The sequence below is a fragment of the Canis aureus genome, chromosome 25, assembly GCF_053574225.1.
Source record: "Canis aureus isolate CA01 chromosome 25, VMU_Caureus_v.1.0, whole genome shotgun sequence".
NCBI lineage: Eukaryota > Metazoa > Chordata > Mammalia > Carnivora > Canidae > Canis > Canis aureus.
In genome coordinates, this window is record NC_135635.1 from 6,095,492 (window position 1) to 6,122,135 (window position 26,644).

At 37.9% G+C, this 26,644-nt stretch overlaps 1 protein-coding gene and 1 pseudogene across 1 annotated transcript; one reads left to right on the forward strand and one right to left on the reverse strand.

The window, feature by feature from the left end:
- The first annotated feature begins 8,724 nt into the window (after window positions 1-8,724).
- LOC144297576 (glyceraldehyde-3-phosphate dehydrogenase pseudogene) lies at window positions 8,725-9,838 on the forward strand (annotated as a pseudogene).
- A 1,757-nt stretch (window positions 9,839-11,595) lies between these two features.
- On the reverse strand, window positions 11,596-12,552 carry LOC144297577 (olfactory receptor 8S1-like). The gene has a single exon (XM_077871847.1). It carries the CDS (start codon window positions 12,550-12,552, stop codon window positions 11,596-11,598), a length of 957 nt encoding a protein of 318 aa, XP_077727973.1.
- Window positions 12,553-26,644: the final 14,092 nt, after the last annotated feature.

The window sequence follows — 26,644 nt, forward strand, 5'->3', positions numbered from 1 at the left end:
TTACGGTCACTGTTCTTTAGAGAAAAATTAGGAAGAAGATATAAATCTCTTCTTTCCATAATAGTTTCCAGAAGGCATCACTCTTTACTATTTATTCCTTATGTCTTTCCCTATATATTCCTTCCTGCCTGGTCTGGTCTCCATTTTCATAGCCCCTTTAATGGTTCCATGGAGTCCCTTCTCCTCCCTGGCTCTCTGCTGTGCTGTCTCTGAGCTCTGGAGCAGCCCTACTGGGAACTGGGCTAATAGAGAAGTTTGCCTTGTACAAGTAAATTCCTTGCATGTTTTCCACTGTGTGTGTGTGTGTGTGTGTGTGTGTGTGTTGTGTGTGTTTGTACAGGGGATGGTGAGATAAGAGACTGAACTCATTTTACAGGTGAAAACATTTAAACCCAGTGATCCTAGAACTTGTCTAGATCTCTACACTGATCAGTTTTTTTTTTTTTAAAGAGCAAGGAAATAAATCTGTTGCATTTGGATGTAGAACAAGAGCTTATCTACTATATGACCTGCTTAGAGAAAAGCCAAACTCCCTAGTTTGGATTTCAAAGCATTAATCACCCAGGATTCTCTAGATGTCCCACTGCTGAGGCCAGATAGCATTGCTTTGTTTGTTCTCCGTCACTCCTGTTTTCTCTGATTTGATTCAGGCCGATATATTTTGTGTACCTATTAATTGATCTACATCTAATAAACCTTGGAATTCCCACCTTATTTACCACCTATTCTATGAGTCCTTTGATCACGCCCTTCTTTGTCCTCACGTAAATTTCTGGGATAATCATCATGAACCACATTTTTTCAGATGATGAAAATAAAGCTAAGTAATCTAATTCAAGATTCTAATTAATCTCTAATCTAAGATCCCAAAACCTTGCCTGCTTCCCTTTTCCATGTAACAATTCATCAACACACTGTAAGTTTTGCCATTTTTGGTATTACTAGTTTGCTTTATCACCTAGCGATATGTGTGAGTATCACTTCTTGTGTCTACAATGACAGTGCAGTTTCATGGAGGGCAGGAATTATTTTCTTATTCACACCGCCCATCAATATTTAATGGATCTTAAATAAATCATTGTTAAGTAAGTAAATACAAAAATTAAGAAAACTGAACAGATCATGTAGTAAAAACTCTTGGAGATTATCTCCAGGTCTAGAAGGTCAACTTCAAGTTGTAGTCAAGGGCAAAGCATCAAGGAGGCCTGGAATTGGAAGAGAAAGGGAAGAAGTGGACTACATATCTCCATTTTGCTGTGGAGGGCTTATTCCTTCTAAAATCACTAATACCTATAGATCTTTGCTTAAGAGAGATCACTTCACACTTTGCTTAAGTGTTCAATATCCATCTATCCACCCACTCATCCATCCATCCATAATGTTACTGAATAAACATTTTTGAGTCTCTGTTCACTAAGGTAAGTGTGTTGTACATACAGCTGAAGACAATTCTCTATTGTATTTTTGTTGACTCTTGCGTGAATGCACCTACCTGAGCATTTCTAGGTGTGACCACTCCTCCTAACCTGTTTCCTCCTCATCAAAAGCAACCTGTGGTTATACAGTCAGATTCAGCCTTTCCTGGGATCCTCATGAGTGCTTTCCTATCTATCAGAGTGTTCTAATCTGCCCCTTGAACTCCGAATCTTTCCTGAGATCTCCACCTTTTGTGTCTACCACACAAATGTAATCTTGATGTCTCTCATAGGACTTGCAATAAAAGGTATAATATTGCTCAGAAGGTAAATTTCCCAGTCCTTGAACTTCCTCTCTACCCTATTCTACTCCTGCTACTAAGCTTATCAAATACATACTGCTAAACTTTAAGCCTTTATTTAGAATATGTGTCTGAATGACCTATGAGTTCTGTCCAGTGTGTAATCTGTAGTCCAGTGGGTTGGCTCAAACTAATGAAGACTCAGCAGTGAAGAAGGACTACCTGCAAAAGTCAGTTTTATCTTTGAGTGCATAAAACTCTTAAAATATTTTTGATACATTGCTTTTTAAAAATCTCTTATCTAAGTTAATCCTATTCAGCAAAAATGACAATAAATTTTATAAATTGTAGTTTAAGTCTTTTAAAAACCAGGAACCTAATATGCTTTATGATAATCAAAGAACAATACTAAATCTGAGTTGTATGAGCTGTTAACTTGTAATATGTTTTAATGTTTAGCTTAAAAATAAATAAAAACCAACCACATGCTAATATACTGTCACAAAAGTTTCTCAGAGATGTCCTCTTACTGTGTGTCAGTATTTTTCTGTTTCTTCACTGAGGTACAGAATGCAGCCATATCAGGTGTCAAGGTACTCATTCTAAACTGCCTTATCCTACTCATTTTAGGGGTTGTGTTGGATAGAAGGCTGATATTTATTATCCCTCAGCTAGTCCATAAAATACTTTTGAAAGTAAACAACTTCTCTGGATTTTTAAAAAAGATTTTATTTATTTATTTGAGAATGAGAGTGAGCACAAGCAGGGGTAGCAGCAAGAAGGAGAGGGAGAAGCAGGCTCTCTGCTGAGTGGGGCTTGATCCCAGGACCCTGAGATCATGACCTGAGCTGAAGGCAGATGCTTAACCAACTGAGCCACCTTGGTGCCCCAATTTCTTTGGATTTTATACTAACAAAATAACACTGTGAACAACATTCATTCTTGTCAAGACTATGAACATTTTTAAGAATTTGGAATTTAATTAATTTCTCATTTAATTAATCCAAATGAGAGAAATCGGTCCAGTTCTTCTATGCTTACTCTCTATTAACCTGGTTATAAGAACTAATTAGCATGAAAATACTCTAGCATCTTCAGAAGATATTAGAGAAGCTGCTTATCATGGATCCAAAGCCTGAAAACTTTTATCCTGGAATGGAAGCACCACACCACAGTCTATCAGGGAGACAGCTATATCATGTGATGCTATGTTCCATCTCACTCCAGGCTCAAAGCATAGATCTTCTGACAAATGATACGTTCTTTCAAAGTAGGACAATGTCTTTATCTTAATATTTAGGAAATGATAAAATGTTAATACAAAATCTTCTCACTTACCTCCAAGAAGGAACACAGTGAATTCAATTCAGGCCGAAGTTTGAGTGGTTCCAGACTTAAAAATGATGTGAATATAGGGAGTCATGGAGTAGTTCCTGAGAAAGTAGAGGCAGGAAGGGCAGCTTGAGGGATTCTCCCAAGACTGTTTACCAATTTTCCTTGAATTGCACACAGAAGAAAAGCAAACTCAGCTTTCCACATTTTTTTCAAAGACCATCTTAACAACTTTAGAATATAAAGTTGAAATTAAGTAGCATCATAAATAATCACCATCTTCCCTTCTACTGAAATTTCAACATTGGAGATTGTTTATGCCAGAGTGAGTCTGTGTCTAAAGTAAAATTAGACAATTTTGATAAGGGTTGCACATTGAAACAGTCGTCAAGTCGTTAGGTCTAATGAGACCACCAGCGTTTTCCAAGGTGACAAGTAGTTAAGGACTAATAATCAAAATATGAGACTTATTTCAATAAGTGTCTGATACTTGTCCTGGTATAGTTCAACTCAGAGGATGTTGAGGTCCTTAATTAAATAATTGATAAGTGAGGTTAGGAGAAGAGAAAGCTAAAATACTTCAGTACTTATAGAAGGGGCCTGGTGACCAGAATGAATTGTTATAAATAAGTCTCCTATTGTTCTTTACATTAATTCTTCAGCAGGGATCAGAGTGGGAATGGGTAATAATAGCAGAAAAATGAATTCTCTGCACGTATATGTCTGAGGACCTGATAAAGGAGAGTGTACCTTAGGGCATCAATATTTTCTGCCAATATTCAAGGACTCCCCTTCTCTAATGATTAGCATTATTCACTGACCGCCTTATTACCCAATAAGAGAACTGGAGGACAAAACTGAATAAACTGAGAAATGCAGACACAGCTTAGGGAGCACTGAGAGGCAAGGTCTCTCTGTTGTGTGGAAGTTGAGGTGAGAAAGTGAAAAGAAGTGTCTCAGAGATCCAGAGAGAGAAGGTCCAGTGAGAGATGTTAATAAAACTATAAAGCAACTGGAAAACATTTGGAAAAAACTAAGAAAAATCATAGGAAATATTACCATGCTCCTATATTTTCTGATACAGAAGACATTTTGTAGCTGTTTTCCTACTCGACCTTATCTGAGGTCCTAAGAAGTAATACTTCAATGAAGTAACTTTAGGAAAAACAGCAACTTTTATTTTTCCAGTTGGGAGTCACAAGGAGGGCAGGAAGACAGAATGTCCTAGATTTAGATTGTTCTGAAGTGTTGGTCTTCCATGTCTCAATTGGCCACAGTGAAAAGATGTTCCAATCCTCAGTAAGTGCAGTTTGGTGAGAGATTTCGGGTGGTTTTAGGACTAGTTACTTAGTTTCTCTTAATTGAGCATTCTCTGTGACTAAATATGATGTTCAAGAGAGTAAAGCTCAGTTCTAACCTCTCAGAAAAGCAATTATAGTTCCTGCAGTTAGTTTATTGGCTGGTTGAAACTGGGAGATCAAGAGAAAGATGGAGAAATAGCCTTTATTCCCTGGAGTTAGATCCTGAACTACATGAGTTAATTAGGGAAGTTGCAGTTTGTAAGAATTGTAGATTATCTCAGATGTTGACTTCAGAACTTGACTTAGAAATCTTACTGGAAACTCTTGGGTGAGAACTCCTGAGTATCTGGTGTTTTTTCTTTACTTTCCTCCCTCTCTGCCTCACTCTCTTCCTTCCTTCTTGATGTTGAGTTACAAATAAAATATAAAATTTTATATGTTTAAAATGTATGATGTGGTGATCTGACATATGTATGCTTTGTGAAATGATTTCCACCATCAGATTTTTAAAGATATTTTATTTATTTATTTGAAAGAGAGTGTGTGCACGTGTGAGCAGTCAGCTGGTGAACCAGGTAGAGCTAATATTGCAGATGAAGCTTAGATGAAGTCCACTGGAAGAATTCCCTCCTGTTTGTGGGAGGTCAGCCTTTCGTTCTAGTCAGTCCTTCAACTGATTGGACATGGCCCACCCAAATTATGGAGGGCAATCTTCTTTGCTCTAAATCTGCCATATCAAACTTATGTTTTTGGTAGTAGTCCATTTTGGAAAAGAATTATTTTTTAAATAGATGCCTTACTCTAAATATTTTAAAGGATTTAAAACATCCTCCCAAGCTTTAGAGTAATAATATCTCGCCATCCACCAGAGTAGCCTGGAGAAATATTCAGAATGCCTCAGACTATGTGGTATTTGTCATCAATGAACTGATCCATGCCAGTCACATTGATTACCATGGATGATGAGATTGGAGATGGGAAGGAGAAGATTTTTTTAAAATAAAAATTTAATTTTAGAATAGTTTTAGATTAAAAAAAAAAAAGAATAGTTTTAGATTTACATAAAAGGTGCAGGGGATCCCTGGGTAGCGCAGCGGTTTGGTGCCTGCCTTTTGCCCAGGGCGCGATCCTGGAGACCCAGGATCGAATCCCACATCGGGCTCCCGGTGCATGGAGCCTGCTTCTCCCTCTGCCTATGTCTCTGCCTCTCTCTCTCTCTCTCTCTCTCTCTCTGTGACTATCATAAATAAATAAAAAAAATAAAATAAATAAAAATAAAAGGTGCAAAAATAGTACAGAACATTCCCATATACACCTCCTAGTCTCCATTATTATTAACATTTTACATCAGTGTGGTACATTTATCACAATTAATGAACCATATTGAAAAATTATCACTAAAGTTCATAATGTATCCATATTTCCTTAGTTGTTACCTAACATCCAATTTCTATTCCAAGATTCTATCCAGGACAGCACATTACATTTAATTCATGTATCCTTAGGCTCCCTTGATTGTGACAGTTCTCAGCCTTTGTTTTTGATGACATTGGCAGTTCTAAGGGGTACTGATCAGATATTTTGTACAATGCCCCTCAACTTGGTTTTATTTGATGTTTTTCTCATGATTAGGGCTGTGGGTTTTGGTGATGAGGCCCACACAGGTGAAGTGTCATTCTCATCACATCATATCAGGAGTGTATACTATCAACATGAGTTAACCACTGCTGACATTAATCTTGGTCATCTGTCACAGGTAGCATTTGTCAGGTTTCTCAACTTTTCCCCTGTTTTCATACTGTATTCTTTAGAAGAGAATCATTACGTGCAGCTCAACTTTAAGGAGTGGCTAGTTATACTCTACTTCATTGAGAGCGCAGTTTCTATACAAGTTATTTGGGAATTCTTCTGAAAGGGAGATTGTCAACTCTCTTCCATTTATTTAATTATTCAATTATTTTTTTATATGAGTATCATATTATTTTATACTTTGGTTATGATCTAATACTATGCTACTTATTTTGTTGCTCAAATCGGTCCATCCTTAGTCACTGGGGGCTCTTTCATTTGGCTCCCATGTCCCGTTAACATACCCATATCATTTTGGGGTGGGTTTTTTTGAGTACTTTCTGTTGCTATGAGATGCTTCAGGTTCATATTGTATCTTCTTTGTTTCAGCCTTAGAATCATCCAATTCTCCATGTGGCCTTGGTCTTTTTTGTTGGAGAATGGTGTTAGAAATCAAGCTCTGAGTACTCAGTGTGCTCCTTGTTACTGGGATGTTGTTACTTTTAGGTCTTCTCAGCTGATAGAGTAAAGAAATAATGTGCATACCTAGCTGTCTATATTCACATATCTGTAAATATTTCTATATGCATCCAAAGAGGAGAATATTTTTATTTTTACCTTCTTGGAGGCTGAAGAAAGAGCCACAGACAACACTTTGGGATTATGCGTGATACTGGCTTTTTATCCTTTTCAAAAATTTTCGTATTTTCTAAAATAAAAGTGGATTGTTTTGTAATTGGAGAAATGATAGTGTTAAATACTTTTAAAGAATTGACTGATGCAAGAAAATGGAATTATTTGTCAAAATTGTAGAGGAGTAATTATCATGTAGACATGAAATGTAAAAAATTCCATATATCATGCCTGGCTAATAGTAAAAGCTCAGTAAATATTGATTTCCTTATCTATTTTGGTAATGGCTGAGAAGAAGGCAATGATAAGATGTATGAATAAGAGTTATAAATTTAAAAACCTATCATCTCTTTTCCTCATTGATACCCAAGGAAAGAGAACAACCACTTGTTTCTAATGACTTTATCTTTCCTTACATTCTCATTCTCTTTCCTCACCCTCCACTGATCTTGGAGGTACAGATATGTGGGAACTTCTCTGTTTTTAGGTTGGTCCTGGGTTATCAAGGTGAATCACCCAACAATGGGAGAGAATGGAGTCTACTTACTGAGTGGGGATTGTGTAGGTATGTGAGGTATGCTTTGAGCCTTTTTAAGGTAAGAACATGAGCATAGTTTTTATGGACATTACAGGAAGTGGAGGCCTGACCCTTGTGTGCATCCTGTATTTTTGAAGGAAGTTTCCTTATAATGCCAGTAGATTGTTTATAATGCATTGATATCTGAAGGGGAATATGAAAGATCTCTGTGAGAAATTCTGTTATGAGGGGAATATTCCATTCTGAGAGTCATCTGTACCTACTTAGCACAGAGTATACTAGAGGAGGAAGGAAGATAATCCCCCAAAGGTATTTAAGTTGCAAGAAGAAATCATTGAGACATCAGTGGTTAAATGTAGGCAAACTGAAATTACACTAATATAATAAAATTGGTGTCTATTTTGTGGAATTAAAAAAAGACATGTGAAATATTTGGCAATGATGCTGTTTAGGAAGGAGAGAAGCCTGTTCATAAATGCATGTTATTAGTAACATTTTAGTTGTTAGGTTAAGTTGTGAGACCATGGAGGGTTTATGTTATCATTAAAAAAAAAAAAGCAAACAAATATGCAACAAAAAGTAAACTAAAAAAAAAAAGATGTACATGTTTGGACTAATTATCACACGTTGCAAAGGATTATGATTTTTTTTATTGGAATTCAATTTGCCAACATATAGCATAACACCCAGTGCTCATCCTGTCAAGTGTCCCCCTCAGGGCCCATCACCCAGTCACCCCAACCCCCCGCCCACCTCCCCTTCCACTACCCCTTGTTTATTTCTCAGTGTTAGGTGTCTCTCATGTTTTGTCACCCTCACTGATATTTTCACTCATTTTCTCTCCTTTCCCTTTATTCCCTTTTACTAATTTTTATATTCCCTAAATGAATGAGACCATATAATGTTTGTCCTTCTCCGATTGACTTATTTCACTCAGCATAATACCCTCCAGTTCCATCCACGTCGAAGCAAATGGTGGGTATTTGTCGTTTCTAATGGCTGAGTAATATTCCATTGTATACATATACCACATCTTCTTTAAAGGATTATGATTAATTAAATTCTGCAATATGAATTTTTAAGGCACATAACAAGAAAGAAAGGAGGAAAACCTGGCTTCAAATATTTTTGGAAATATTGCATGACAAAAAAATAGGTTAATATTAGAAACACTAAAAATGTTTTGCCATATCTATTTCATATTTTTCTTACAGTGAGAAATGGGAACAAAACTAAGCACGTGCTAACTTGTTTCATAAATCCTTGCAGTATAAAAGTGAATGGAAAAGAGAAATAATAAAAATAAAACAAGAATCTTCAAAATGTATAAATGATGAATCATATATTAAGGGTTGAATATTTATTAAAGATTAAAAAAATTACACCATTGCTCTCTGCTCCTCCCCATTCGACAGACAGCCGCATCTTCTGGTGCAGTGCCAGCCATGTCCCCGAGACACGATGGTGAAGGTCAGAGTGGACGGATTTGGCCATACTGGGCGCCTGGTCACCAGGGCTGCTTTTAACTCTGGCAAAGTGAATATTGTTGCCATCAATGACCCCTTCATCGACCTCAACTACATGGTGTACATGTTCTAGTATGATTCTACCCATGGCAAATTCCATGGCATGGTCAAGACTGAGAATGGGAAACTTGTCATCAATGGGAAGTCCATCTCCATCTTCCAGGAGTGAGAACCTGCCAACATCAAATGGGGTGATGCTAGTGCTGAGTAGGTTGTGAAGTCCACTGGGGTCTTCACCCCATGGAGGAGGCTGGGGCTCACTTGAAGGGCGGGGCCAAGAGGGTCATCATCTCTGCTCCTTCCACTGATGCCCCCATGTTTGTGATGGGCATGAACCACGAGAAGAATGACAACTCCCTCAAGATTGTCAGCAATGCCTCCTGCACCACCACCTGCTTGGCTCCTCTGGCCAAAGTCATCCATGACAACTTGGCATTGTGGAAGGCCTCATGACCACCGTCCATGCCATCACTGCCACCCAGAAGACCATGGACGGCCCCCCTGGGAAGCTGTGGCATGATGGCCCAGGGGCTGCTCAGAACATCATCCCTGCTTCCACTGGTGCTGCCAAGGCTGTGGGCAAGGTCATCCCTGAGCTGAACGGGAATCTCACTGGTATGACTTTCTGTGTCCCCACCTCCAATGTGTCAGTTGTGGATCTGACCTGCCACGTGGAGAAAGCTGCCATATATGACCACATCAAGAAGGTGGTGAAGCAGGCATCAGAGGGCCCCCTCAAGGGCATCCTGGGCTATACTGAGGACCAGGTTGTCTCCTGCGACTTCAACAGTGACACCCACTCTTCCACCTTCGACGCTGGGACTGGCATTGCCCTCAATGACCACTTTGTCAAGCTCATTTCCTGGTATGACAATGAATTCAGCTACAGCAACCAGGTGGTTGACCTCATTGTCCACATGGCTTCCAAGCAGTAAGAGCCTCCTGGACCACCAGCCCCAGCGAGAATAAGAGGAAGAGAGAGGCTCTCAGCTGCTGGGGAGTCCCTGCCCTGGCTTAATCCCCCAACACACTGAGAATCTCCTGACCTCCAATTTACATCCCAGACCCCCTGAGGAAGGGGAGCGGCTTAGGAAAATCTACCTTCTCATGCATATCAATAAAGTATAACGTATCCATACTCCCCCAAATTACACCATTAATGGAGAAAGGGAAATTGAAAAGTAAAACTGAAAACTCCTTGAATTATCAAGGAAGATAAAATAGGAAAATAGACATACCAATATGGCAAAATTGTAGGAAAGGCCCGAAATAGGTCTATCATGTATGGCATTTTGAAATTAGGTAAATGCAGGTTTTTCAATTATTGTATCACTAGATTATAGATAATTTTTTTTCAAGCCAAATCATTTGAAAAAAGGACTTAGGTAGACTTGGAGCATCCTCTAACTCTGGGGGATATCTGTCAAGTACTGTGCCTGGGTGGGAACAGAAATCCTGTGAGATGGAAAGGTTACCAACAGGGAAGAAAAATCCCCCATAGCAAGACAGTCCCTTGAGTTTGAAATTTCCAGGGATTCCAGAGTTTGAAAACAGAACTGTTGACTATTTTCAGGCCATGTTTTGCCTGAGCATAGAGTTAGAGGATTTCTTCCTTCTTTCAACTGCTGTGTACATTGGCGCAGTGAATTCCTCACACCACCTGAGGGCGCCAGTGCATCTATAGCCTTGGGTTTCGAATTCCTTTTCTCCCAAGGGTGTCCTCCTGGGTGGTACCCTTACTTGTCTGACCCTTACTGAAGTCTTCTTTGTAAATTTCCCCTTATTCCTCCCATTCTCCCTTCTACCATCTGGTCTTCTCTTGTCTAATTTTCTTTTCTTTTTCTTTTCTTTCCCTTTCTCTACCTTGCCTTGCCTTGCCTTCCCTTCCCTTCCTTTCCCTGCCTGAGGAGGCTCATGTTTACCATTATGTGTTACACCAGTTTTCTGTTGGCCCTCAGTCCTATGCTTATCCAGTGTACTTGGCTTTATATTACCTGGACTAGATGCCCACAGAGGATATCTCCCAGATTCCCAGGCTGGTGGCTTTTTCTTAGGGTCAACCAATGGAAAGTGTGGGTGAAAACTAAGAGAAGCAGCTAATCTGGTTCTGGGGGAGGCAAGGCAGTATCCCTTCAGCAGCCCCAGCATCCTCATTGATGACTGCCCCCTGGCCTTAGTACCTCTTCAGCATCCCAACAGTGGTGCCCCAATGACAGACTAGGGCTGATGGCTACCCCAGAAAGAGTGGATTCTCTCCCTGTTGCCACCAGGTGAAGGTAACAGGAGAGGCACAAAGTATGGAAAGTGTTTGTGAATCTTCCTTTGGCTCTGCCAGCCATTTTTAGATCCTTCTATCTTTTCTACAAGTCCCTATCTAGTCCAAGCTTATCCCCAACCTCCCTTCCAGCTCCTGAGTCTGGAATTTATGAGTCTTTATTATCAATGGCCTTCTTGGTGCTTTTACTTCTAGCAAAGCTTCCCCTCTAAATATTAGACCCAACAAGAATTCAGTTTCTTGTCAATTTTCTTAGTGCTAATCTCAATGGGAATGTTTCATAATTAAAAGGGAGAATAAATCCATTGTTTTGTCTCTGAATAAATTAAATATGAGCCAACATAAGCAAGTAGCTCTTGGATCTTCTCAGGCATTCCAAAGGAAACTAGCCCTTATAAGATATTTTGTCATTCTGTTATGAACCAAGAAAATTTTCCCTACATCTGTTTTTCAACCATCTGATAAGATTCTTCCCCATCTCCCAATCATCCACTGCCTGTTCTCTGCTCTCTGAGCTGTTTTAAACCTTTTTGCAGCATTCTTTTCAGAGCTGATTTTACTTCCTTGTTCTTCAAGCTGTAAATAAGGGGATTTATTAGAGGAGTGACCACACTGTACTGTATGGAGAAAATCAGCTCCAGAGGTGAGCCTGAGGTTGGCATGAAATAGCGAAGAAAAGCAGATCCATAGAAAAAGCTCACTGCAGTGAGGTGGGAGGAGCAGGTGGAGAAGGCTTTACTTCTGCCTGAGGTGGAGCTGATGCTCAGGATGGTGGAGACAATGCGAGTATATGAGAAGAAGACCAGAAGCAAGGTTCCAGAAGCATGAATGATGGCAGAGCACACCAGGACTGTAAAGTTGGTGGAGATGTCAGAGCAAGATAGAGAAAATAGAGATGGCAGTTCACAGCTGAAGTGAGGGATGACCTGAACCTCACAGAAGTCCAAATTCCAAGCCATGAGGGTGTTAATGAGAGCATCCAGAAAGCCCAGTGCCCATGAGACCCATACCAGACCCCCACACAACTGTTTACTCATCAGCTGGCCATAGAGCAGGGGGTAGCAGATGGCAGTATAGCGGTCATAGGCCATGGCAGAGAGCACAAAAACTTCAGTTCCGGCGATGGAAAACACGAAAAATGCCTGAGTGAGGCAGCCTTCTACTGATACTGATTTCTTGTGAGATACGAGATTCTCCAGCATCTTGGGCACAATTACTGAAGTTAAACAAAGATCCAGGAAGGAGAGGTGGCTCAAGAAGAAGTACATGGGGGTGTGGAGATGGGTATCGGTCATAGTCACTATCATTATCATCAGGTTCCCCATGATGATCAGGAGGTAAATTGCTAGGAAAAGCACAAAGAGCAGAACCTGGATGTGGGGGTCAGCAGACAGTCCAAGGAAGATGAATTCTGTGATGGTGCTGTGGTTTCCTAAGACCATGGTAGAAGATGTTCCACTGGAATGAGGACAAAAAGACACATGAAATATTCACCTTCTTTTTGTGCCACCTTAGGATTACTACTTCCTTCTATGTATGCATGTATCTCTTTTCAGTGTGTTCACCTCGTGCATGGATTTTTAAAAAATCTACTCTTCCTCCCTCTCCAGAATTCTTCCCTCACTTGGTTGCCAGTTGCTTGGCTCCTGAACCAGCCGATTTGTGCTCTTTTCCCTTGTGACTACTCTCCCACAAATAAGCTCTGGTGACCTTTACATAATTTTTCAGTTTAGTTTATGACTGATTGGTTTCATCTCCTTGAACTGTGCTTTGATTTTATCTTGCAACACTACCAGTTAAATTATATCCAATATACCTCTTGGAGAAGTGATTCTAGTCATCTCTGGTTTCTTGAGTTACACAGTCTTTCAGTCTCCATTTAAAAGCTCACAATAGACCAATATTACTTAATAATAATAATACTTAATAATAATTACTTATATTTATTATACTTCTAGTTTTCATGTGTCTCTCTCTAGTATATTTGTTTATTTGATTCAAGGGAAAAATTTGAAATGTATTTGTGTGTGAGTATGTATGTGGTGGGGAATGGGTTAAGAAAGAATAGTGCTAATGTGTATTTTTAACGGTTAACCCTTCCCCCACTTCCAAAACTCAGATCTAGAAGACTCATTTAGTTCCTCAATCTGAACAGATAGGATTTGCATCTACTCTGTATGAGCCTATGACCAAAATGTGAATTCTACAATGCTCCTGAATAATGATAAACTTCTCTGGTTGGCATTTAAAGATTAACCACTATTTGAAGTAATTTCTCTACCTGCAGAGAACTTGTTTTACTTGGTCTTTTCTGGATCCTGGTGATCAGTATTTTAAACATTCCCCATGTGGTTCTGGGTGGCTCTGTGCTGCAGAATCTGGTACCAGTTGGTCAGACAAAACTTGCTCTGGTACCCTAATTATTTTCCTATTCTCCACATTGACTTCAGCTGATACTTTTGGATTTTTTTCCTTTAAATCTTGGCCTAAATGCTACCATTTTTTTTCCCATCTCACTGTAATTTCTATTTCTTCCATCAGACTTCTGTCTTGATTACTTCTTTCTATGCCTGCACAGATTATACAAAATAATGACACCCAATATTTAATTGATACCAATTATATGTAAGTATTATCAAACATTTAGCTTTTTATCTATTTGAAGATCTCAACAAAACTATGGGGGCTACATTATTTCAAATTTTAGAATAAGGGAATTGAATCTGAAAATGTGGTAACTTGTTGGTATCTAGAGGATTAGTGGATAAGCTTTACATCTCTCCCAGGTGTATAAAGCTTCCATATCTGTGATTTTTACACTCTGACTAGCTGACATTTATTTGCTTAAGCACATCTACCTCACTCCATGTTCCCTTTTACCCCTTACCCTCTAACTGTTTTTGGCCTTCACTTGTATATCTATCTTACTCTGGCTTTTACTTTATTTCTTTGTTTCTATGGGTTTTAGTAGGATGTATGTGTAAGTATTTCTTTTTTCTCAGGTGCGTTGCTTGTTTATGGAGAATAGATTTGGTATTTAATCATCTATATTAAGTCCTGATCCTACAGCAGAATGAAAGGCAATATTGGGACCTTGATATTTGTTAAATGTAGAAAGAATGAATGAAGCAAATATGAGATATGTGCTTTGTTAGAGGAATATCTCCAGCTTTAATTCTAACTAGAAATAAATAAAACTTGAGGCTGACTGAGAAGTGGTGGAGAGAGAAAAGGCTATGTGGGGTCGAGGGGCTCATTTTGTAGTGGTTGTGAAGGCAGAAGACTTATTTTCTTTTGTAATAACTGGTACCTAAAGATTCCTTCCCCCTGGGGGGCAGGTCAAACTTACTACCTCATTTTTGTCCATGTTGGGAGGGTGGTTTAAAAACATGACATTTAGGTGTGCACTCTATTATCCATCCTGTTGGTCAATTCAGTCATCTATCCATCTATGTTTCCACTCAATCATTTATCCATTAATTCATCAGTTCTCTCATTTATCTAATTATTTGAAATATTATGGATCTACTTTGTGCAAGGCCTCCTACTTGCAATAGATTGGCCAAACAACCTTAATGTTTGTTGAACTGTTGTGTGAATGTACATATTTGTTTTGCTTTTCCAGTCATACGTTAATGGCATTCAGAGCTGAATTCTTGCATTGGTTAATTTTTTTCATACTCAGCTTGAAACCTCAGATGCTGTTCCTTCATAAGTCCTCTTTCCTGGTATGGTAATCTTGACATCTAACCCAGAATTCTGAATTGACTCTGAGTTTCTCAGTTTTCATCTAGGGGATTTCACTACAACGTCACATTGTTCTTGCCCAGAGAACTCATCAGAACAGATTCTATTCCTGCAGGGTCAGGTAATACCCTGGTTTTTCTTTCTTTTCTTATTCAGACAAGTGCTTATACTCCCATTCCTTATCAGAACCCATATTCAAATTACCTCTTTGTTCTATCTGATGAGTAACTTGCAGTCCAGTTTGATGGCCCAAATTAATTCCGATTCTGCAGTGAAGATGAATGACCAGATGGAAAGGTCAATTCTTCCTGTCTCTGAGTTTGTAAAATCTCATTGAAATAAACAGTTTTGGGGCACCTGGGTGGCTCAGTTGGTTAAGTGTCTGCCTTTGGGTCAGGTCATGATCTCCAGGTCCTGGGATTGAGCCCCGTGATGGGCTCCCTGCCCAGTGGGAACCTGTTTCTCCCTTTCCTTCTGCCTGCCATTCCCTCTGCTTGTACTCTTCTTTCTCTGTCAAATTAATAAATAAGATCTTAAAAGAGGGAAATAAACAGTTTCTTTGTGTTCTTCACACTCAATTCAGTACATTTACTTTAACTAGAAAATTTCTCAAGATTTAGAATCACTGTTTTGGCCACTTTCTTCATATTTACTTTCTAGTTTCTCCATATTTACTCCCATTGTAGACCTGGCTACAATCTCATTTTTATCTCCAGCACTCAGCCTAAGCCAACTCCAGCATAACCAAAAGATTTTTGGAGCAACTATGAGTTAGAGATCCAATACTTGAAAATCTCTGTGCTATGCGGGGGTCCACACAACCCATCAGGAAGGCAGGTGGAAGCCCAACTTGTGAGATTCCATGATTTGCTTCCCCCACTCCTAATATAGATACTCTGATTGTGACCACCTGAAGACAGGTGGGCTTCATTTCAACCATGCAGTGAAAGGTAAGCACTAACTTCAATTTCTCTGCACTTACCTTGTGAAAAGGAACACAGTGGCTTCAGTTCACATTGAAACTGAATGTCTATTTTGAAATTTATAAAAGTCAAAGAGAGAGAAGTTTAGGCACTTACCTAGAAAAGAGTGGAAGTAATAGAGCCCAGGGGGATCCTCTTAATAAAACGTGTTATTTACCACATTGCCTTTGTAGCCATTTGAAACTTCTCAGATAGGTCACCTCTTAGTATCTCGTATATGTTTACATCAGATATCATCTCAAACAGAAGTGGAGCAGGAGATTGCATTTTATGGGTCATTTAAAAAATAATTACAAAGAATTATCATCTTCCATCCTATGATTTTTTTCAAATATTTTTATTTACTTATTCATGAGAGGCACAGAGAGAGAGAGAGAGAGAGAGAGAGGCAGAGACACAGGCAGAGGGAGAAGCAGGCTCCATGCATGGAGCCCAACATGCGAGTCGATCCTGGGTCCCCAGGATCACACCCCGGGTGGAAGGCGGCACCAAACCGCTGAGCCACCAGGGCTGCCCCATCCTATGATTTTTGGCTGAAGTTTACACTACTGCGAATTCATTTTACTTAAAATGAATATTTGCCTAAATTTAAGATTTACTAGATTCTGAGAGGCAAGAAATATCAATATGCCATTTAGATACAATGATCTTCTATCATTCCCAAGGAGACATTCCAAGAAAAAAATATCTCAAAAGTTATGTACTTGGTGAAATTACACAGAAAATATTAACTACATAAATGACAGGATAGATAGATAAATAAAGATAGGATGAGAAGCAAGTACAGTGCTACAAGGCAGAGATGGTCTGGATAACTATTATTGGAAAAATAAGACTTTGATGTTCTGAGGCCTGAAATGGGAAGACAAACTTCACATACATCATTATTTTCCTTAAAATCTTCTCTGAATTCTGCTTTTCCTATTCCCCTTTAACCACTAATAGCGATGACCAGAGCTGATGGAGTGGTTAATATTATTAGAAAAGTAAACTATTTTTAGCACACACATTTAGGGTCTAATAGAAGAAGGAGGATCTCAGACCACTAAAGTCTATCTATTATGATGTGCTTTTACCCACTCCTCCCTAGACGGGGGACCTCTTAGCTCTTGGTTTCAGCTTCCCAAACCAACGCAGATTCTATAGCCAGGGTGCACTCATTACTAGAGAGCACAGAGAGATTTATTTAATAGATGCTAAAAACAGTAAAGGATAAGAGCCCTAAAGGAGAGAAATATCTACAAAGTTATTAGTCTGTAGCACAAACAAAAGATGATGAGAGAATTCAGTGTAAGAGGAGTTGCCAGAGACAGTTAGGCAGAAGGCTAGATGAAAACAGAGACTGGAAATCACCAGATGGGAATGAAGGGAACCTTTAGAGAAATCATAGAAGTCTGAATTTTTCTGGCACAAAAGTTATCTTTTGGCTCGAGACTTAAAAAAAAAACAATTAATTAACATATAGTGTATTATTAGTTTCAGTTAATACCTATTCTCCTGAAGCTGTTCCAAAAACAGGAATGGAAGGAAAATTTCCAAACTCTTTCTATGAGGCCAGCATTACCTTGATCCCAAAACCAGACAGACCCCACCAAAAAGGAAAATTACAGACCAATATCCCTGATGAATATCACCAAAATACTAATAGGATCCAGCAGTACATTAAAAAGATTATTCACCACAGCCAAGTAGGATTTATTCCTGGGCTGCAAGGGTGGTTAACATCCACAAATCAATCAATGCGATAGGCCACATTAATAAAAGAAAGGACGAGAACTATATTATTCTCTCAATAGATGCAGGAAAAGCACCTGACAAAATACAGCATCCTTTCCTGATAGAAACTCTCTGCAGTGTAGGGATAGAGAGAACATACTTCAATATCATAAAAGCCATATAGGAAAAGCCCACAGCTAATATCATCCTCAATGGGGAAAAACTGAGAGCTTTTCCTCTAAGGTCAGGGACATGACAGGGATGCCCACTCTTACCACTATTGTTCAACATAGTACTAGAAATCCTAGCCTCAGCAATCAGACAACGAAAAGAAATAAAAGTCATCCAAATCAGCAAAGAAGTTGGACTTTCACATTTCACAGGGGACATGAGACTCTATGTTAAAAACCTAAAAGACTCCACCTCAAAATTGCTGGAACTCATACAGAAATTCAGCAAAGTTGCAGGATATAAAATCAACGCACAGAAGTCAGTTGCATTTCTATATGCTAACAATAAGTCAGAAGAAAGAGAAATAAAGGAATCAATCCTGTTTACAACTGCACCAAAAACCACTATACCTAGGAATAAACCTAACCAAGGAAGTGAAGGATCTGTACTCTGAAAACTATAAAACACTTAAGAAAGAAAGTGAGGAAGACACAAAGAAATGGAAAAACTTCCATGCTCATGGATTGGAAGAACAAATATTGCTAAAATGTCTGTGGTTGGGAGGCCTGGGTGGCTCAGTTGGTTAAGCATCTGCCTTTGGGTCAGGTCATAATACCAAAGTCCTGGGATCCAGCCCTGCATCGAGCTCCCTATTCAGCGGGGAGCCTGCTTCTCCCTCCCTCCTGTTTGTGCTCTCTCCCTTTCTTTCTCCATCAATAAATAAACAAACAAATAAATAAATAAATAAATAAATTCTTTAAAAAAAAGTCTATGCTATCCAAAGCAATGTACATATTCAATACAATCCCTATCAAAATACCGTCTACATTTTTCACAAGGTTGAAACAAACAATCCTAAAATTTTGGCTCTAGTCTTACCATGGTATAAGAAGTCATCTTTGGTCAGGTGATCACTAGACACAGGAGAACCAATATTTCTATAGCCTAATTTCAGAAAGCGTACATGTTTTTTATTTACAAGTCTCAATGAGCGAAGGAAAACTGCTACTCTCACTCACTAAATACAGTGGGAAACATTCAAATTTTGAAAGGAACACAAGAGAGAATTCTCTCATACCATGCCAGACCAAATCACAGAGGCTACTCCTCACGTATCTTTCTGAGTCTATATACTGGGCAAAGAATATCAGTGAAGCATTATAATCTAGCTGATACAATCTAGGTAGATATAATCTAGCTGAAGGGAACCAGAGAGTTTGGTGGACCTAGCGGAGCTCAGCAGTGCAAGGAAGTTGTATTCCCTGAGGTCGTAGTCTGAAGCCAGACTTTAAGCTCATTAACTAGAAGAATGAAGTTTGTAGAAGTCCTACCAGGTTCTTACAGATACAGGCTATAGAAGTTTAACCATAGACCCTGGAGTCTTATGGGCTCAAAAGTAGGAAAACTGGGAAATATTTTCCTGTTGACCACTTACTGGAGGGATACCTTATTAGGAAAGTATTAAGGGAGATGTGTAGTAAGATATAATTCATATCATAGGAAACTGTATTTGTTTAAAAAGATTTATTATTAACTTTAGAGAGAGTGGGGAGAGGTGGGGGAGAGAATCTCACGACCTCGAGATCATGACCTAAGCCAAAATCAAGAGTCAGATGCTTAACCGACTGAGGTACAGGTGCCCCTTAGGGAACAGTATCTTTTTTTCGTTAATTTTTTATTTATTTATGATAGTCACAGAGAGAGAGAGAGAGAGAGGCAGAGACATAGGCAGAGGGATAAGCAGGCTCCATGCACCAGGAGCCTGATGTGGGTTTCGATCCCAGGTCTCCAGGATCGCGCCCTGGGCCAAAGGCAGGCGCCAAACCACTGCGCCACCCAGGGATCCCAGGGAACAGTATCTTTAAAGAACCGTGATGAACATTTTTCTGATTCAATCTATTAATTAATAAGAAACAGTTACCTATGCAACTGTCTAATTCATTGGATGCATCTGTGAAACCTCATTCTACACAACAGTATGGCAAAGAGCAGTGTATAAACTAGCATAATCACAGGTCCAGCTTCACATTCTTATGGGAGACATCTTTATCTCTGAGGATGAATTGTTGGCCAATAATGAGAATTTACTCAGGTTAAAGGTTTGCTTTAAAACCTTTTTTGTATGTATTAAAATTTTTAAATTTGATATATAATTGACATTGTATAAGTTTAAGGTGTAATTATGTTGATCGATACATTTATATGTTGCCAGAGGAGTGTGTGCCATTAAAGGTTATTATTTTTTAAATTATATATATATATATATATATATTTAGTTTTTATTTATTTGAGAGAGAGACAGAGAGAGAGAAAGAGAGTGCATGTGAGAGAGCACGAGCAGTGGGGAGAAGCAGACTCCCTGCTGAGCAAGTAGCCTGATGCTTGGATCAGGACCTTGGGGTCATGACTTGAGCTTAAGCCAGATGCTTAACTGACTGAACCACTCAGGCGCCCTACAATTTCTTTTTTTATGACGGAATTCAGATCTAGTCTTCTCACAAGTTTGATGTTTGTAATACAGTAATCTTGCCTATAATCACTATGCCAGGTTTTAGATCTTCAGAACTTATTTATCTACTATTTGCATGTTTGTATCCTTAAATAAAATCTGTCCTATTTCCCCATCCCCCCAGCTCCTTGTAATCACCATTCTACTCTCTGATTTTGCAAGATTCACTTTCTTAGATTTCACATATAAGTGATATCATACAAGATTTGTTCTTTTCTGCCTGACATATCTCATTTGGCATAATGCCTTCAAAGTGCATCTATGTTGTTGCAAATGGCAGGATTTTCTTCTTTCTTCTGGCTGAATAATATTCTCCCTCTGTGTGTGTGTGTGTGTGTCTGTGTGTGTGTCTATGTGTGTATGTGTATACACCATGTCTTCTTTATATATTCTTCCTCTGATGGATATTTTGTTTGTTTTATGTCCTGGCTGTTGTGAATAATGCTGCAATGAATAAGGGAGTGCAGATATTTCTTCCAGATATTGATTTCATTTCCCCTAGATATATACCCAGAAGTGGAATTGCTAGATCATATGATAGTTCTATTTTAATTTTTTGAAGAACCTCCATACTATTTTCCATAGTTGATGAACCAAATTACATTCCCACCAACAGTGTACATGGGTTTCCTTTCCTCCACATCCTCAAAACACTTGTTATTTAATCTTATTCTAATAGCTGGAAGGTGCTATCCATGGTGTTTCGATTTGCATTTCCCTAGTGATTAGTGGTGTTGAGTGTCTTTCCATGTACCTATTGCCCATTTGTATGTCTTCTTTGGACAAATGTCTATTTGGGTCTTCTGCCCATTTAAAAATCAGATTGTTTTGTTTTTCTTTTTGATGATTGAGCAGTGGGAATTTTAAAAATATATTTCAGTTATTAACTTCTTATCCAATATGTGATTTGCAACAATGTTCTTCCATTCTGTAGGTTACTTTTTCACTTCACAAATGGTTTCTTTGCTATGCAAAGGCTTTTAAGTTTTATGTAGTCCCATTTGTTGATTTTTGTACTTTTGGTGTCACATCTAAAAAATCATTGTCAAGACCGATGTTAAGGAGACTCATCCCTATGTTTACCTCTAGGAGTTTTACAGTATTAGATTTTATGTTTAAATATTTGATCCATTTTTTTTATTGGAGTTCAATTGCCAACATATAGCATATCACCCAGTGCTCATCCCGTCAAGTGTCCCCTAAGTGCCTGTCACGCAGTCACCCCAATTCCCCACCCACCTCCCTTTCCACTACCCCTTGTTCGTTTCCCAGAGTTAGGAGTCTCTCATGTTTTGTCCCCCTCACTGATAAATATTTGATCCATTGGAGTTAATTTTGGTGAGTGATGTAAGATAGGGGTCCAATTTCATTTTTCTGCCTATGAGTATCCAGTTTCCCAGCATCATTTGTTGAAGAGGCTATCTTTTCCCCATTTGGTATTCTTCATTCCCTTGTCAAATATCAGGGGCTTTCTATTCTGTTCTATTGGTCTATGTGGTTTTTTTTTTTTATGTCAACACCATACTGTTCCAATTACTATAGCTTTGTAGTATAGTTTGAAATCAGGAAATGTGATGCCTCTGGCTTTGTTCCTCTGTTTCACGATTTCTTTGGCTCTTTGGGGTCTTTTGTGGTTCCACACAAATTTTAGGATTGTTTATCCTATTTCCGTAAAGAGTGCCATTGGGACTTTCAGAGGGATTAAGTTGAAACTACAGGTGCTTTGGGTAGTATAGACATATACAAAAAATAATTCTTCTGATCCATGAACATGAGATATCATTCCATTTGCTTGCGTTTTTTTTGAGTTCCTTCAACAATGTCTTGCAGTTTTCATTGTGCAAATCTTTCACTCCCTTGCTTAAATTTACTCCTAGGTATTTTATTGTTTTTGATGCTCTTGTAAATGGAAGAGTTTTCTTTATTTATTTTTCAGAGGTTTCATTGTTAGTGTATATAACACAACTAATTTGTATATGTTGATTTTTGTATATATTGCAATTTTACTGAATTCATTAAAATTGAAAAAACCAACAGTTTTTTGGTTGAGTCTTTAGGATTCTCAATATATAAGATCATATCATCTGCAAATAATGACAGTTTTACTTCTTCCTTTCTGATTTGGATGCCTTTTATTTCTTTGTCTTATCTAATTGTTCTAGCTAGGACTTCCAGTAGTATATTGAATATGAGTGGTGAGAATGAGCATCTTTGTCTTTTTCCTGATCTTAGAGAAAAAGCTTTCAATTTTTCATGATTGAGTATAATGGTAGCTGTGGATTGTCACATGTGGCCTTTATTACTTTGGGGTATGTTCCTTTTGTACCCAATCTGTTAAGGGTTTCTATCATGAAAGGATGTTGTGTTCTGTCAAATGCTTTTTCAATATCGATTGAGATGTTCATATGATTTTTATCTTTCATTCTATTAATGTGGTGTATCACATTGATTTCTGTATGTTGAGTCATCCTTGCATCAGGAAATGATGTATAAAATCCCACTTGGCCATGGTGTATAGCTCTATTAATGTGTTCTTGAATTCTATTTGTTAATTTTTTTGAGGATTTTGCATCTATATTCCTCAGGGAACTTGGTCTGTGGTTTTCCTTGATTGTCGTTGTGTGGCTTTGGTATCAGTGTAATGCTGCCCCATGGGAAGAGTTTGGAAGCGTTCCCTCCTCTTTGATTTTTGGGAAGAGTTCAAGGATTGGCATCAATTCTTTAAATGTTTGTATAATTTGCTAGTGAATTGGTCTGATCCTGGGATTTTCTGTGTTGGAAGATTAAAAAAAATTTTTTTTTAAACTCAAGTTAGACAACAAATAGTGTGTTATTAGTTTCAGGAGTAGAATTTAGTGATTCATCAACTGCATATAACACCCAGTGCTTATTACATCGAGTGCCCTCCTTAAAGCCCATTGCCCAGTTACCCCATCCTCCCACCCACGTCCGATCCAGCAACCTTCAGTTTGTTCTCTATAGTCAAGAGTTACTTATGGGTTGTCCCTCTCTGTTTTGTTTGTTTGTTTTTTCTCTCTGTGTTTTTTTTTTTTTTTTAGAATTTATTTCTCTTTAGAGAAATATTATTCTTTTTTTTTTTAGAATTTATTTATTTCTCTTCTCTCTAGAGAGACAGAGACAGAGAAAGAGTGGGAGGGGCAGAGGGAGATGGAGAGAGAATCCCTAGGAGATTCTGTGCTAAGTGCAGAGCCCAATGTGGGGCTTGGTCTCATGACACTGAGATCATGACCTGAGCCAAAACCAAGAGTTGGATGCTTAACTGGCTGCACCGCCCAGGCACCTGCCCTCTCTCTCTCTGTTTTTATCTTATTTTATTTTTATTTTTCCTTCCCTTCCCCTATATTTATCAGTTTTGTTTCTTAAATTACACAGAGTGAATTCATATGGTATTTGTCTTTCTCTGGCTGACTTATTTCACTGAGCATAATACACTTTGGTTCCATCAATGTCCTTGCAAATGGCAAGATTTCATTCTTTTTGATGGCTGAGTAATATATACATATTGCCACCATATATATATTGCCCACATCCTCTTTATTCTTCATCTGTTGATGGATATCTGGGCTCTTTCCATATTTTGGCTGTTGTGGACATTGCCTCTATAAACACTGGGGTGCTTGTGTCTCTCTGAATCCTTATGTTTTGTATCCTCTGGATAAATACGTAATAGTGCAATTGCTGGGTCATAAGGTAGTTCTATTTTTAACTTTGTGAGGAAACTCCATACTGTTTTCCAGAGTGGATGCACCAGTTTGCATTCCTACCAGCAGTGTAAGAAGTCTCTTTACTGGGAGACCTTTGATTACCAATTCAATTGCTTTACTCATTTTTAGTCTATTCAGATTTTCTATTTCTTCCTGATTTAGTTTTGTCAGGCTCTTAGTTTCTGGGAATTTATCTATTTCTTCAAGGTTATCCAATTTGTTGTAATTTAATTGTTCACAATAATTTCAATGATCCTGTAGTAATAGTTGTAAATGTATCTTCTTTCATTGCTGATTTTATTTGAATCTTTTTTCTTCTTTTCTTAGTCTAGATAAAGGTTTGTCAATTTTGTTTATCTTTTTGAAAACCAAACTGTTATTTTGATCATTTCAGTTGTTTTTCTGTTTTTTTTTTTTTTCCCTCCGATCTTTGTTATTTCCTTCATTCTGTTGACTTTAGGCTTAATTTGTTCTTCTCCTAGTTTCTTGAGGTGTGATGTTAGGGGTTTATTTGATCATTCTAATTTCTTAACATACGCATTTATTGCTATTAATTTCCCTTTCAGAATTGTTTTACAGAATCCCATAGGTTTTGGTATATTGTTTCCATTTTCATTTGTTTCAAGATATTTTTTTATTTCCTTTTTTGAACCACTGGTTTTTTGGTAGTGTGTTTTTTAGTGTCCAGATGCTTGTAAATATTCCGGCTTTCCTCTTGCTCTTGATTTCTAGTTTCATAGCATTGTGGTCAGAAAAGATGATTTCAGGCTTCTTAAATTTTTCAGGACTGGTTTTGTGTCCTATTACTGTGTTCTCTATCCTGGAGAATCCTTTACATGTGCTTGAAAAGAACATGTATTCTGCTGTTATTGGGTAGAATATTCTAAATATTTTGTTAGGTCCATTTTGTCTAAAATATCATTCAAATCTAACTATTCCTTGTTGGTTTTCTGTCTGGATGATCTATCCATTGTTGAAAGTGGAGTACTGAAGTGCCCTAATATTATTGTATTGTTATCTATTTCTCCTGATATTTGCTTAATATATTTAGGTGCTCCAATGTTGGATATGTATTTATTTGATATATTATAATATCCTCTTGATGAACTGACTAATTTTTAATTATATAATGACCTTTATATTTTGTTACCATTCTGGCTTAAACTCTATTTTGTTTGATATGAGTAAAACTATTCCTATTTTCTTTGTTCTATTGAGTCTATGTATGTCCTTAAAGCAGAAGTGAGTCTCTTGTAGGCAGCATATAGTTGAGTCATTAAAAAAAATCCATCTAGCCACTATGTGCCTCTTGATTCATGAATTCATCCATTTACATCTACAGTAATTAATGATATGTAAGGACTTACTAATGTCATCTTCCTGACTGCTTTCTGGCTATTTCATATTTCCATTTTCTCTTTTTCCTTATTTATTATTTTTTCTTTTTCCCTATTTCTGTCTACCTTTGTAAATTGGTGGTTTTCCATGGTGGTATACTTTATTTCCACTTTTTAAATATTTTGTGAATAATCTTTTCTAGATTTTTGCTCTGTGGTTACCATAAGGCTTACATAAAACATCTCACAGATCAAATAGTCCATTTTGAGCTTATCTTTGCACCTTATTTTTGCCTACAAAGAATCCATTTTTTCATGCTTCCCTTTTATATATTTGATGTCACATCTTATCTTTATGTCATGTACTCATTTAAATATTATAGTAGCTATATTGTTTTTAACACTTTTCATTTAGCATTTATACTATAGTTAAGTATATAGTACACCATCCTACATAAAATTAGAGTTTTCTAAATCTGACTATATTTTCACCTTACGAGAGTTGTATAGAGTTGTATACTTTATATATTTTCATGTCTCTGATTAGCTTCTTTTCAATTCAGCTTGAAATTTTTCAGCATTTTCTACAAGGCAGGTCTAGTGGGGATGAATTCCCTCAACTTTTGCTTGTTTGGGAAAGTATTTCTATTTCAATCTGAAAGATAATTTTCTATAGGCTTTGTGCACTTAAATATTCATTAATAAGGTAAGGTAGATCTCATGTTAAGTGTTCTTACCAAAACAAAAATCATCAAAAAAACCCCCAAAGGGACACAAGGAAGCTTTTGGGGAGTGATAGATAATGTTTATTACCTTGATTGTGGTGATGACAATATGAATGTATACATACATCCAAAATCACTAAATTGTATACATAATTTTTTTTATTGTTGTTCAATTTACCAACATACAGAATAACGCCCAGTGCCCGTCACCCAATCACTCCCACCTCCCGCCCTCCTCCCCTTCTACCACCCCTAGTTCGTTTCCCAGAGTTAGCAGTCTTTACGTTATGTCTCCCTTTCTGATATTTCCCACACATTTCTTCTCCCTTCCCTTATATTCCCTTTCACTATTATTTATATTCCCCACATGAATGAGAACATATAATGTTTGTCCTTCTCCGACTGACTTTCTACACTCAGCATAATACCCTCCAGTACCATCCACGTTGAAGCAAATGGTGGGTATTTGTCATTTCTAATAGCTGAGTAATATTCCATTGTATACATAAACCACATCTTCTTTATCCACTCATCTTTCAATGGACACCGAGGCTCCTTCCACAGTTTGGCTATTGTGGCCATTGCTGCTAGAAACATCGGGGTGCAGGTGTCCCGGCGTTT

Bases quoted from the DNA above. Each gene is read 5' to 3' on its own strand.
- LOC144297577 (XM_077871847.1), bottom strand. From the start codon at position 12,552: ATGGTCTTAGGAAACCACAGCACCATCACAGAATTCATCTTCCTTGGA.